Here is a 13,904-nt window from a genome sequence, read left to right as displayed (position 1 = left end):
TAAAATTCTATCCATGCTCGGGGCACAGCACTGTGACAGACTAAACGGATTAACAAAATTAAAAATGTCGGCTAATCAAGCTGAGGTAAAAGTATTGGGTACCTTCCAGCCAGGATTTTGTAGTAGGCGAATATTTGATCGGCAAGTTTGTAAACAAACTGGTCAAAGCAGAGATTGACCTAGGGAAAGGGTCAAGAAAGGGAAGACAACAACAAAGTCTTTCAAAACATGGCCAGAGCTCAAAGCAAGGTTCAATTCTTGTCCCGAACTTGAGAAATATCCCACACCATGGATAGCTGCAGATCCCTATTCAGCAAGCAGTTTTATTTCTGAAGAGTCTTATTCATACTTTCCAAAGGAGCTCAGAGAAGAAAAGGCAGAGTTACTAAGAAGGTCTCCATTGTACTCATGTGTGGACATTGTGCCCTTGTCCTTGTCATGCCTCAGTATCTAACATGTGCCACACAGAGACATCTCATGTTCAGTCAACAGTGCCTTTATCAGCAGAAGGTTCATGGAAAGTGAGGCTTGTACAAGGTTGTTGTGCTAAGACTAAGCAGGTCTTACCTCGGCCTCAATCTCATCGTAGAGGAACTGCTTCTTGAACTTGGTCAGGGCATAGTGTGCACTGTCGTTGTAAAGGTCTAGGGGATAGAGCACATACCTGCAGAGAGAGTTAACATTGTCAAGTAAAGCAATCTACACACCCATTCGCACATCACAACACTCGATTTATTTTGGGGCATTTTTGGCCTTTTATTGACAGGTCAGTGGAGTGTAGACAGGACAAAAGTGGGAGAGAGAAGATGGGGTGTGGAATAAAGAAATTACCTCAGGCCAGACTCAAACCTGGGTGTTAGTGGGCACTGAACCCGTAAATGGTATGGGATAAAACTGTCCCCCCCCCCCCCCGACACACATCTCTGCTCACAAGGAACACTGTGTTTCTATGTTGACGCTAGCACAGAACAACTGTCCTGCAGACTGGTGTCACTTACTCCATCATTGACGCCTCCTTGGTGTCCAGGATGTGGTCGGTGAGTATCCAGGGCATGGACATCTCAATGGGGAACTGGATGCGGCGGCCCATGGTGAGCTCCAGGAAGAACTCCCGGAACCACAGCTGGGACAAGTCACAGCACTGCTGAAGGGTCTCTGATGGGACAGTCATGAAAAAGTAATGCATTTACTAAGAAGCGATGCATCTTACCACTCGAGGGGAAGAATGGGTTACAAAATAGTTACAAAAAACAGTCAGGCATTTGTGGACCCCTGCCCCAATAATTGGTCGATAATGAAAAACAAAACAAAAAATCTATGTCCAGATCCTTTTTCTGGACCATCATGTAGAAGGGCCGAGATATGGTGACCCCTTTATTAGGGGTGTGCATTAGCCTAGAAATCTAGACGCACCCTAGCGGCAGCAAATTACATTTGCTTCCAGGGCTAGTCTAGCAACTCTCCGTTGGCTTGTGAGCTCTAAAAATTAAACTTCTATCAGGCCAATCAAATCGTGTATAGAGTCGTTAGGCGGGCTTAACATAATGATTGATGGTAGAGTTGCAACGGTTTGGCTTGAATTCCCTGCTACTTGAAAACAAAGAAGATGGATGTTGCTGTTGGCCAACAGTGTGACACGAGTTAAGCTTGTTTTAAGTTGGCAAAAGTTTGAACTAGCCAACTAGCTCCGCTTGTGGGAAAACGCATGGGACTCAGCGCTGTCCTATTGCGTGCAGAGGGAATTTGAAAGACAACCGATATCCCGCCCCTCAGACTGAGCACTGCGAACGGTGAGTGCCCAGACCCTACATTTTACTGTGGGTCTGGCTCGTCAGGCTAGGTGTGCATATAAATAACTTAACATATTCCAATAACCAACAGTGTAATTAACAGTGAGGTGATAGCATAACATACAGTACATAGCATAGAAGTTAGGCTATGCTACCGTGGTTGCACAACTTCCATGATTACGTGCATTCCCGAGTCCAGTCCGACGAATAATGGAAACCTGAAGCAGCTTCTGAGTTGCTCCTGAATTTCATTGGTTGGTAACGTGAGTATTTCCCTTTCAGTAGTGGTGGAAATGAATCAGTGACCACACTGCTGTGGACCTCAGATCCTGCAGCGCCTATTTGCAGAGTGTCTGTGAGGACCTTACCACTGAAGTTGAGCAGGTGCGTGTAAAAGAAGGACTCGCGGTGGAACTTCTCGATGTCAAGGATGGTGGGGCCTTCTAGGCTGCTGCGTAGAGTCTTCTTAGAACCACTCTTGTCTGCTATGAGAGACTCCAGCATGGTCCTCACCATATAAAGCTGCATACAGAAGGAAGAGAAGGGAAGGAAGAAAGGCACAGCAGGAAGGAGAGAGAGAGAGAGCGCGAGAGAGAGAGTGAGAGAGAGAGAGAGAGAGTTAGTTATCAATGGTGGCAGAACGAAGATGAATAATGGAAACAGAAAACGGTAAAATTGGTTATTTTATAGTCCATTCCGGTCTCTAATCAGTTTGTTATTGCACCAATATATTTAATACAGCTTAATAGCTTGCACTCATAGTTGAGTGAATATCAAAATATGAGTAATTTTCATCCCCATGGGATGTTAAACTGTCATCCATGTTGAACACATAACAATGTATCGCTGGGATTGGAGTGTCTGCCCAACACACTTCTAATTCTCTGAAATGAACGATCAGCACTCCATTAATGAGATATCCATGTTAGGTTCACAGAGCTTATGGGGTCTCGCTCTCTTTCTCTCTCTGTACATGAGTGCTCCACCACACAGCCCCGTAATCACATCAAGCCTAAGACCAAATGTAATCACATCAAGCCTAACACCAAACGTTCAATGCCTCTATCCTAAGAGCCTCTGCCTATCGAACAACGTGATCGTGACAACGAGGGCGTGAGTCTCCATGGAGATTTCAGCAGATTAAAAGGAGTTGTTTATTCATCTGTTTATCCGTTTGTCTGTTTATCTCCCCCGGCGCCACCAGAACAGGCTCTGACACGCCGGGCCAATGAAACGTGAGAACAGACTGGGGCACCAGTGCACCGGCGAGGGGACCACATGCAGAAATCAATCAGGTGCCCAGCGGAGAGAGTGGACTGAAGCAGCGGCGAGTTGGAAAGCTCTCCCACGCGAATGGTTATTTGTCAGTGGCTCATGTTGTTTAGTCACAATAAATGGCCTCGATTGCTTGGGCCATTGAAACTGTAGGGGTAAACTGGCATTCACCAAATGGAAGTGGGTGGCAAAGGAGGGGTTTTATACGGTTGTGTGTTTTAGTGTGTTTGTGAAAATACTAGTGCTGAATTTCACAGCTATAATACCATAGCACAAACGTATTCCTGTTCTTTGCTGCAAGACTAAACAGGACGTCCTGTCTCTTTCTCATTACTAGATGCAGGGGAATTATTGTAAACACAATTACAATCCGTGTCAGGAGCTTTTTTCTCAAAGTGAATAGCGATGAATAATACCCTTGAGAAAGATGTTTATGAGAGGCACTGATGATGGAGAGAGAACAAGGACAACAAAACAAACAGTGTTGAGTCAGAGCTCATTCTTTACCATCAATAGCTCTCTGGCCACCTTCTGATAATAATGCCTTGAGGAACTTTAATAAGATACCTTAACAAAACATTTCCCTTCAATTCTGACAAAATGGAAAAATCAATAAATGCATGAATAATGAAAAAAAAAAAAATCAACCTTGGATACTTGCAAGTCTAAAAAGCTACATTCATAGAAAACAGATTGATAGCCACATGTCCTTGTGTGTATTCCAGGCCCATTAGAATACTTTGGAGGCACATCTCAGTGAGGTAGAGGAGATTGTTTTTTAATGTCAAATGTCAAGAAATGATTTCTGAGAATACCACACAAACTTTGGACTGTATCCTTGAGTCATTCCATACAAGTTATGTGAGCATATACTGTAAGTGATTTGAAAACAGCCCATCATCAAGGGCTCTGTATAGCCATCAGAACAAAGCCAACACATTACTCCACACAGCACTGATCCAAGCTTTGATCCTTCCTCTCTGAAGTCTACATCCTCATCCCTTTACATGTCAGTTTATGAACTACATATGACAACTTACTGCATGTGAAAATAAATGTTCAAAGAACCTTTGACAACCTTGCTTGGTGCAAAATATATGTTCCCTCAAGTCTCAAAAAAACTAAAAGCAATAACATTAGCTGAAATAAACAAATAAGCTAAATCAACCCAACTGCACCCTCCACTCTTCAAGATTGGCTGCTTTACCGCATAACCTGGCTGCACTTCCAAAAACACCTCAGTAATGAATTCGGTAAGCCGGCAAGACCAAAAAAACACTGAAGTGTGAAATAAGGCTAGCGGCTGAAGCTAACTATCTAACCGTGGCCAGGGACCTATAGCAGACAGGATTTCGAGGCTTAGGAGGAGCAGACAGAGCTGGTACCTGGGTGCTGGAGGGCCCGACGGCGCGGCGGGGAACCTTGATGTCGAAGCCGCCCTTGGGGTCCTTCTCTCCACGGAGTGCCGGGTCGTTGTGAGGCTCGCGGCCTGTCTCCCAGTCACAGATGGTCTTGCGTATGGCCTGGAGAACACTGGAGGAGTGGAGGAGACAAGTAAAAACACCCGATTAAAAAAACAGACACGTACACTCATCAGAATCAGAATCAGCTCATTACTCTCATTGCTCTTTAGTAACAACTGTAAAACGCTGCTCATTTTTAAGCTACATTTAAATGCAAAAGAATAAAATTGAGGGGGGAAAAACACATATAAATGACAAGCACATATAACTCTCCTCCATATGTATGTATGTTTATGATAACCTCTCTCTGTAGAAAAGCACCAGATTAAAAACACCCCCAGAATAACAGGCACCCATTACACTCCTTTTCATGGACGTCTATGAGAAACCCACTCACAGTATCTAGTCAGGCCTGAATGAAGACACCAGATTAAAAAAAAAAAAACCTGAATCACCGCCTCTGGTTGATTACTCTCCTCCCCATGGATGTCTAGGACAATCTCACTCACTCACTCTCTCCCAGTATCAGTCAGGCCTGAAACACTGTTCTCCAAGGTTACGGAGACACAGCTGGAGACACTGGACTGCTTTCAGGAAAGTAATTGAATGAAATGATGGTTTGACAGCCTTTAGTTTCCCCAGTACACATAAGGACTCTCACTAAGAAACTCTATCTCTCATGCTGCTCTCAACATGCCTTCATCTCTTCCCACAATGCTAATCTCCCAGACACTGGCACAAACATGGATGTCAAAAACACCGCTGACACAGCTCTAGTGAAAGCTGCAATTTTCCCTTCAATGTGTTCACCATAAGGTGACACTCCTGACAGGCGCCACGGACTACTGAGGTAAAATCCATCACCAACCATCACTAATAACCCTGTTTCTTACAGCTTTTCGTGCTGTTTTTGCAATTTACCATTGATTGTAATAATTTCCCTAGCACAGGGGTGGGCAACTAATTTCCCCAAGGGGCCACATGACAAACTGGGACTGTTGCTGCGCATCGGGGTCCGGTTCGCCCTGTCGGGACTTATTTTCCCAATAATGACCGGCGTTCTATACATTATCCCTTACATAATGATCAGCGTTCTGACCATGTCTCTTTACATTTATTTGTTACCATTTCGTTGTGGCTTTGCTGAGAACCAAATAGTTCACAACACACGCTGAACTTGAATCAAACGTTCTTTAGAACACAGCTGATCAACTGTCTGCCTTCACTTTTGAATGAAAATTCGTTGCCATTGACAGCGGTCATTATTTCAGAGGTCCTTAGACGAAAATAATGACCGGTGCTGGAAAATCCCATTCAAATCAATGGAGCCTTCTACTTGCATTGTGAAGAGCCGTATAATAAGAAGAAAGAAAAGGAATTCAACCACGTAATGTAAACTTGGACGACACTAAGAAATATGAATTAGTGCAATCATCCATTAATGACAGCCCGAAATGAACAATAGCATGCAGAGGTATAAAGATCGATGAGGTTAATTCCCCCTAGTCGAAAACCTCATTCCGGTTCCTGGTTTAGCTTGGCGTGTATCATGTGCCTTACCTCTGGATGACGTTCTTCTTCTTCTTGATGGCCTGTCGCAGCGGCTCGCGCAGGGTGATCTGGGCGAAGTCCTGCAGGGCGGAGTAGATGGTGTGGCGGATGGCGTGGTTGAAAACGCTCTCCATGCGTCCCATCAGCACCTGCAGGCCCTTGATCATGGCCATCACCTGCACACACCAGATCAGGATCAGAGGAGAGCAGAAACTCCACAATGCACAGGACCAATCTCCACGGTCATGAATCAAATGTCAAAGCACCCAGCTGCATCCTATCTCCTCTCATCCACACCGAATATACCCAACCCTTTACCATGGACCTTATCCACTCCACAGAGCACCACTAACAGCCAGCATCAGAGGAGTACCTGGCTCAGACCCCTACCCAACAATGCCATCAACCACCAAACATGAAACAATGTCAAATGGCATGTTGGTGGAGGGCTTGTTCTCTCACTAAAGGAGAAAGGGTGTGCGTAGGAACATTCAGCCATTAATCACTACTGTGTTCAGGGTCATGTGTATAGTGTACTATACTACACTGACTAAGATGCAACCTGCAGGACCGCTGCTGTGGGGTGCGGCATTAAAATAAAAAACATAGTGATTCCAACAGTGAAAGGACACTATTGAATACATAGCCAGAAACCACCTGCAATGCCTTCACAAACTACCATTAGGTCACAGACCACCAGTTAAAAACCCCTGGGGCAGATGGAAGAGAGGGCAGTGATTCCAAAGCAGGACTGACCTCCACCAGGGCAAACTTCTCCTCAGTGGTGTAGTTGTATCTTGTGGCTCGTTCATACTCCTCAGCATTGTCAGGGCATTCTTTGTTGGAGTATTTGTCCGTGGGGTGCACCAGTTTCCAGGAGTACTACAGAAGAGATCAGTTTTAAATAGATCAATTCAGGATGTACATGGCCTTTTTAATAATTTCACAGTCAATGTCCTACAATGTCCTACAAGACATTCAAAAGTAATAAAAACAAAATAACATTAATCCTAATTGTTAACATTGCAAAAATATCAACTATGCAATCACTAGAGCCAACATAATTAGAAATATCCACAAAACATCTCAAATTTCATATTTTCCTCCTCAGATGCCATTTTCTAGGGAAAAGAATTACCAGAGATTCTGGTATGACTGCAAAACAACAACAAACCCAGAATGGCTTTCAATAAAGTTTAATGTGAATTGAGCAACATCCAAAAGTCCTCAAGGGTACACTGTATGACCTTTGCAGCCCCCAGGCAAACTTCTGTTACTTTTTTATTAGTTTAAACTGAAGTTTATTAGCCCAGAAATCTAGACGCACCCTAGCGGCAGCAAATTTAATTTGCTGCCCGGGCTAGTCTAGCAACTCTCTGTTGGCTTGCGAGCTGGAAAAGTTAAGCTTCAATAAGGCCAACTATTGCGTGCAGAGGGAATTTGAAAGACAACCGATTATCCCACCCCTCGGACTGAGCACTGCGAGCGGTGAGTCCCCAGACCCTACATTTTAATGTGGGTCTGGCTCGTCAGGCTAGAAGTTTATTAGTTTAGAGTGAAGTTCAGGTGATGTGAGGGGGGCGGTGTGGGCACTCACCACCTCCATGACATGGGCGCTCCACTGGGACAGCAGCTGCAGGCCCTGCAGGGCCAAGTCAAACAGCTTCCGGTACTCACTATCTGTCTTTTGGGCATCCTGACGCCCCGAACCGGTCACCACCTGGACAGGAGAGAGGACCGGACAGGGATGGAGGGGGGGGGGGGGGGGGTGAGGGGTAAGGAAAGAGAGGCATGAAGAGAGGGAGAGAGAGAGAGAGAAATGAAGAGCGAGAGAGAAAAGAGGGAGAGAGAGATGATGGAGTGAGAAAAAGACAGGTTTGAGTGAGGGGGAGCCAGGGGTCAAACAGATGAAAGAGGAGAGAGAAAGAACATTTTAATATTGCCACTGAATAACAAAAGCCAATTCTAGATCATTGCCATAACAGACAAAAGGCCCATCAGCCTTTACCCTCCTTGCAGGACAATACATGGAATAATTCTGAATTGTTTGATGAAGTGATTGGCTAGGGTTTGATAGCTGCACCACTCATGGCACTGAGAAAGCAGTGAATATAACAACTGCAGACATAATGATAGTTGATGAATATGTGCAAAACCAGCGGGCCAATCACTTCTGAACAAACGGTTCACTCTGGCCAAAATGACTAGGCTGCTCACACAGATTTTGTAATAGGTTCATTTTGGTCTGCCAAGTACTTACAAAATGTATATCTTTCCACATAACTTGGCTAGACACCTTTTGAAAAAGAAAGGGAAGCTCTAAAACTCTCTTAGTGGTGATCAGACTGCTGTACTCGCTTCAGCTAATGAAGTTCATATAACACTCTTCTTTCTATGCCTGACAATAAAATCCAAAATGGACACAAAGGAGAACCAAGATTGTATGTTCTGAGATGACTGATTATACAGCCTGGGAAATAACGGGTCATTTTTTTAAAAAATTAAATAGATAATGGCCCCAATGCTGCTTATTGGAAGATTCTGAAGTTTTGAAATGCATCGGTCATCAGTTCCATCGATATGTTTTGCAACAATAAGGTTGCAAAAGTCTTAGGAAAGCTCTTTGCTTTTACCCATCATGAGATCCTTGTGTGACACATTGGTGACGAAAAACCTTTTATAGCCCATCAATATGTACTAACCCAGCTTATATTAATTTGCACAGATAAGAGGGATAATTACTCTCTAACTGTGTACTGCTTTTTCTTAGCGTGTTCAATACTTTGTTTCCTCTGTCATTCCACTTTATTACACATAACTGTACTTATGGACTTTAATGTTTGGATTTTTTTTTATATGTGTGGATTACCCGAGTTAATACTAATTTCTGAAAATTTCATGCGAATAGCCTCACAGGAAGTATACTTACTGAAAAAAAATGTTGAAGTATTGTTGAATATGGGCTTGGATCCACACATTTATACAATACAAATCTACAGTGCAGTAGTGACCTCAGCATCTGACTTTGTATGTTTGTATGCCTGTGGGAAATTTCATTCACACCACAGACCTGACAGCTCAGACCGGTTTGGGGAGATTAAAACACTTTTCCGATGATGACTCACATTACTGAGGCAAGCTGTCAGTCAGATGACTGCACTTCTGATATGATCACAGAGTAAAACAATACAATAAGTCTCAGAGCAGCTTATGGACTGAATGAGTCATTACTCATTCAGTTAAATCCACTGACATTCCATTACCCATTAACAACATCCATTATGAATTTGAACCTATTTGAACTCATGTCTAATCCAGATCTCCTAACACTTGATTTGACAGCAAATTGGGGTTGTGGTGTCACGAAAGCTGGCCCTGAACTGGCTCAGATCTGGACTACACTAGTTTCAAAGTCTTTTGCTATCTGACTCAACTCTTCCCTGCTATCTGTCAACAAAACTCCACTGTTATGAGAAATGTGCCTGGAACAAATATGAATATTCATTCAGTCTTAATGAGCGCATATGGTGAAGTGGCTCTGTGAGGGTCAGGACAAGGCATAATGGCGGGGGAAGCAGAGTCATCATCGCTCATTAACACCGCCAACACAATCAGGCACCGTGCCCAGCTCACCATCCACCCATTCAGCAGAGCCAGGGCACACTCATTACAAGTAATTGGGATATTTGGCTTTCTGGATGTTAAGAGAGTCAGACAGAAACACAATGGCATCTGTGGCTCCAGAAGGGCAACATTCAGTGTAGCGTATGTTTATAACTGATATCTTGGCCACCCAAACAGGCTGAAACTCTATGCACTCTAACGAAGATGTAGTAAACATCGAATTGGTTGAAAGTCATTTATTGCTGTGCACCTACAGTATGCATTAAAACTCAGAAATAAGTAAACATCTGTGTTGCTCCAGCGATGCTCTTTTACTAGGCTGAATCTTTCTTCATCTTTAGCCCTATTCGGACGGGATTCGTTTTACGTTGGGACGTGGGGTAAAATTATTTTACCACAGGACGTCTGTAATATAAATGGCCAATTCACACGGGACTAAGAAACTTTTCTATTTTACCAGAAGTTGGGAGGGGTAACTCGGTTTACGCACTGCTGTCACCTCCCTGTTGCCATGTTCATACATGCAACATGGCCTGAGTAATGTTTACTCATTAGTTCAGTGTCAATTTCAAGTCTATTTGTTATATGCTCAATATGTCAAGGACAACTGTAGGCTGCAACGAAATGTTTGTGGGGAGCCTCGGATATTCTACAGGCTACAGCTAAAAACATATCGCATAAATTCACCCTCCTTGTCGATTACATTGGTAGGCTATACTTAATTCTGCGTAAGACATTCTCCGTAATAATTACGGACACGGCACATTCTAAAATCTAATAATTACTTTACCCCACGTCCCCACGTAAAACTAATCCCGTCCGAATATGGCTTTAGTAGAATCTATTATAACAGATGGCATATACCAGACAGACACGCAACTGTTTTAAAGCGCTCCATTCACAGAGCTTAGCAACAGTGGAGACTGGTCTGACTTTTTCTAATGTGATTGCCATCATCACGCCTGGTGTAACGAGTTGCATTGATTACAGTGGAAACTAATTGCTGCAGCATACACTTCGCAAATGGAATGCTTCAGTTGCGCCTCCGTGTAGCCTGGCATGTAAGGCACCCACTCATGTCAAGTCATCATGCTCGTTTCAATGCACATCAGTGCACAAAATTAACATCTAGACAATGTTGTGACAATTAAAGACAGTCATTGACAGAGGGTTGTGTGCTCTGCGTGTGTGTGTGATCAGACGGTGTGTGCTCTGCGTGTATGTAACGTTTGTGTGTGTGTGTGTGTGTGTGTGTGTGTGTGTGTGTGTGTGCGCATGTGCAAATATGTATACCTCGCTGTTGCTGTAGCAGGCCAGCTCAGAGATAAAGCGCATATGATCCTCTCGGATCTGGATCATCTGCTCACAGATATTGTACTGCGGGCTGCTGCCTACAGATGTACACGACCACCTAAAGGACAAAAACAGACACATTACAAAAAAAAAGAAAGGAAGAAGTGTAATGAAAAGGCGATGAGGGGGGAACAGGGGCTCATGGAGGCAGACGTTAAGTGGGAAGAGGTGACAAAATGAAAGTGTAAAATAGGGTGGTTCACAAAATTAATTTTCACCAAATTTTGGCAGATCGCGTTTTGTCTTGTTCCAATTGGCATTGTAAGCATCTGTACCAAAAATGGAGTCAATTGCTGGACATTTAGGGGTGGCACACTTTTTCACAATATTGACACACACACAATACATGATGTATTGGTATCCGGATAAAACCATTGCAGATGCTGCATTGAAGAGCATTGGATGACATTTGTGGTATCTGTTAGAAGAACTCGTCGCCCTGGCATTTTTTGATGCTCAACTCACCACCATTGGTGGTGGTTAGTGAGGTCCCCCCTTCCCTATGAAGCGCTTTGAGTGTTGAGAAAAGTGCTAAATAAATGTAACGTGTTGTTGTTGTTGTGTTGATGTTGAAGAAAAAAAATCTTGAAAGACGCCCTGGGAAGATGCTCAAAGACTTGATGCCAAGTCTTTCTTCCACAAGAGCAGTACTACCATCTCTAGCCTCGTCACTCGCTGCTCAATCCACTTCTTTGAGGTTCTTACTAAAGGCCAAATGGATGGCAGAAGTAACCCTGATGTGAGGTCCATTCCCACAGATGAGAATCTGCGTCAAAAAGTTTATTCCTTGAAGGTCATCAACGACAGCGCAGAGAGAGGCATTGGCCTTATTAAACGCTGTCAACAATCTGTGCGAAACGAAGACCAAAAGTAATTTTTGCTCCGTGTTGTGCAAGGACACAGAGATAAAGTATCAAAAAGAACAAACTCATCATACAGCGAATAGTGTTTGAACTGTTCTAATGTTCTTACTTATTTAGTATAAGTACAGGGAGAGATTATTAATGATCATGCTTAACTTTTATTTTGATCATGTTTCTGGTTCCTGCGAAAGTTATGCATTTTTAGGTTGAGCAATTGTGAAAAAATGTGCCACCCTTTACTGGCGTCCTATTGGCTCAATTTTTGGTACAGATGTTCAAAATGTCAATAGGAACAAGGCAAAATGCGATCTGGCAAAATTGGGAAAACTTTTACTCATACCATTATATTGTGAACCACCCTAGTGTGCAAGGAGGACCAAGAGTGATAAGATCAGTCCCATCATCCCCTGCCCAGTGTGATAGTCAGTGAGTGTGAAGCCGGTCCAACCCCAGAATGGACGGCTGCTGTCTGGATAGTGAGTACAGGGGCTTTCTCTCCGCCACCTCAATCTTCTGCTAGTCTGATTACTTCTTTCCAGCAGGTACTACAGAGGGAGGAAGTGGATGGCAGCTGATTGCCAATATTTTCCAAAGCCTCAGTTCCCCATATCATAATGCTTACTATCACTTAATGTTCCTGCAGAGAATATAGAACAGAGGATCTGGCAGAAACCAGTTTTGAAGTGAATGTAGCCAGGTTGGTACAGAGCTGGTAGATCAGTCCATATCAGAAGAAGATCTATACTGTGGTTCCATGATCAAGATTTATACTGTGGTTCCCCACATCACATTACAAAGAATTTAGAAGTGAGTTCCTTATAGCAACTTGTACGATAACAAGATGTACCACAGAGCGGTATAAAATATGACCGCCGCCCAGTCCAGCACATTTTTTCCACAAAAAGAAATCACGCTGAAAGGCCTATATGATTCTAACTGTCTCACTAAATTGCATTATCCACACTCAATTCTCACTGGTATCTGCTAGACAACAAGTACCAAAACATGATTAGTTCATAGATTTCACATGTAAAATTCATTTTATACAACCCCACCTCCATCTTGCCTGTTCATAATTCTGAGAAATTCTTGATTGTTTGTGTTATGTTATGTGTGTGGGTGTGTGTGTGTGTCTCTGTGTGTGTGTGTGTGTGCGTGCTTGTGTGTGTGCATGCATTCGGAGGGTGTCATAATGATCCTACACTTTTAATTTCGTGCAGTTTTGACCTTGTCAGCCAGAGATATTGTGATGAAAACACCTAATTTTTTGCTTTTTAATTTTTAACTAGGTGGCGCTATACATGAAATAAGTGGTAATGGGATGGGTTGACATGCCCCCTTAATACCAACATACATATAAAAGGTGGACCTCCTAGGCCCTACGGTTCTCGAGATATTCACAGAAAACTGTCTCCGGCCACCTACAGGCCAGTTGGTGTATAGTAACATAAATTAATTTATTGTGTGGCCCCCCATGAACGGAATTCCACAAAACTTGGCGTGGATACAGAGGGTGTCATAATGATCCTACACTTCCAATTTCGTGCAGTTTTGACTATGTTAGGTCACAGACACCTTCAATTACAACACCTCATTTTTACTTTTTTGTGTTTAACTAGGTGGCGCTATACATGAAATGAGTGGTTATGGAATGGGCTGACATGGCCCCTTGAGATCAACATACAAAAAAAAAAATGGACCCTACGGTTTTCGAGATATTCACAGAAAACTGTGTCTGCCCTACCCTCCTTTCGGGGGGTCCAGTCCAGCGGGGGGGCTACAGATCAAAACAAAAAACGATGGTTCCATGCTATCCATGTGGGGTTACATGCCCACCAAGTTTCGTGTACCCCGAAAAAAAAAAAAAAAAGAAAAGAAAAAAAAATTCTGACTAAACCTTCAGCTTCGCTGCGCGGCGGTCATAATGAGCACAGGCAAGCTGTTAGATTAATGTCAGATCAGAAGCACATCTGTTCCATTATCAT

At 43.4% G+C, this 13,904-nt stretch overlaps 1 protein-coding gene across 1 annotated transcript in view; it reads right to left on the bottom strand.

Moving 5' to 3' along the window:
- Positions 1-13,904, bottom strand: part of cyfip1 (cytoplasmic FMR1 interacting protein 1) — a 54,628-nt gene that overhangs the window by 22,753 nt on the left and 17,971 nt on the right. The window contains exons 11-19 of the mRNA XM_042057156.1: positions 10,997-11,114; positions 7,677-7,799; positions 6,836-6,961; positions 6,089-6,255; positions 4,451-4,598; positions 2,159-2,312; positions 999-1,155; positions 568-664; positions 103-179 (exon numbers count right to left, since the gene is read on the bottom strand). Of these exons, the coding sequence (XP_041913090.1) occupies positions 103-179; positions 568-664; positions 999-1,155; positions 2,159-2,312; positions 4,451-4,598; positions 6,089-6,255; positions 6,836-6,961; positions 7,677-7,799; positions 10,997-11,114 (1,167 nt within the window). The remainder of the gene's footprint in view (positions 1-102; positions 180-567; positions 665-998; positions 1,156-2,158; positions 2,313-4,450; positions 4,599-6,088; positions 6,256-6,835; positions 6,962-7,676; positions 7,800-10,996; positions 11,115-13,904) is intronic.

This window comes from Alosa sapidissima, chromosome 12 (genome assembly GCF_018492685.1).
Source record: "Alosa sapidissima isolate fAloSap1 chromosome 12, fAloSap1.pri, whole genome shotgun sequence".
Lineage (NCBI taxonomy): Eukaryota > Metazoa > Chordata > Actinopteri > Clupeiformes > Clupeidae > Alosa > Alosa sapidissima.
Note: the sequence above shows the minus strand (reverse complement) of the source record. Positions and strands in the feature narration are given on the sequence as shown.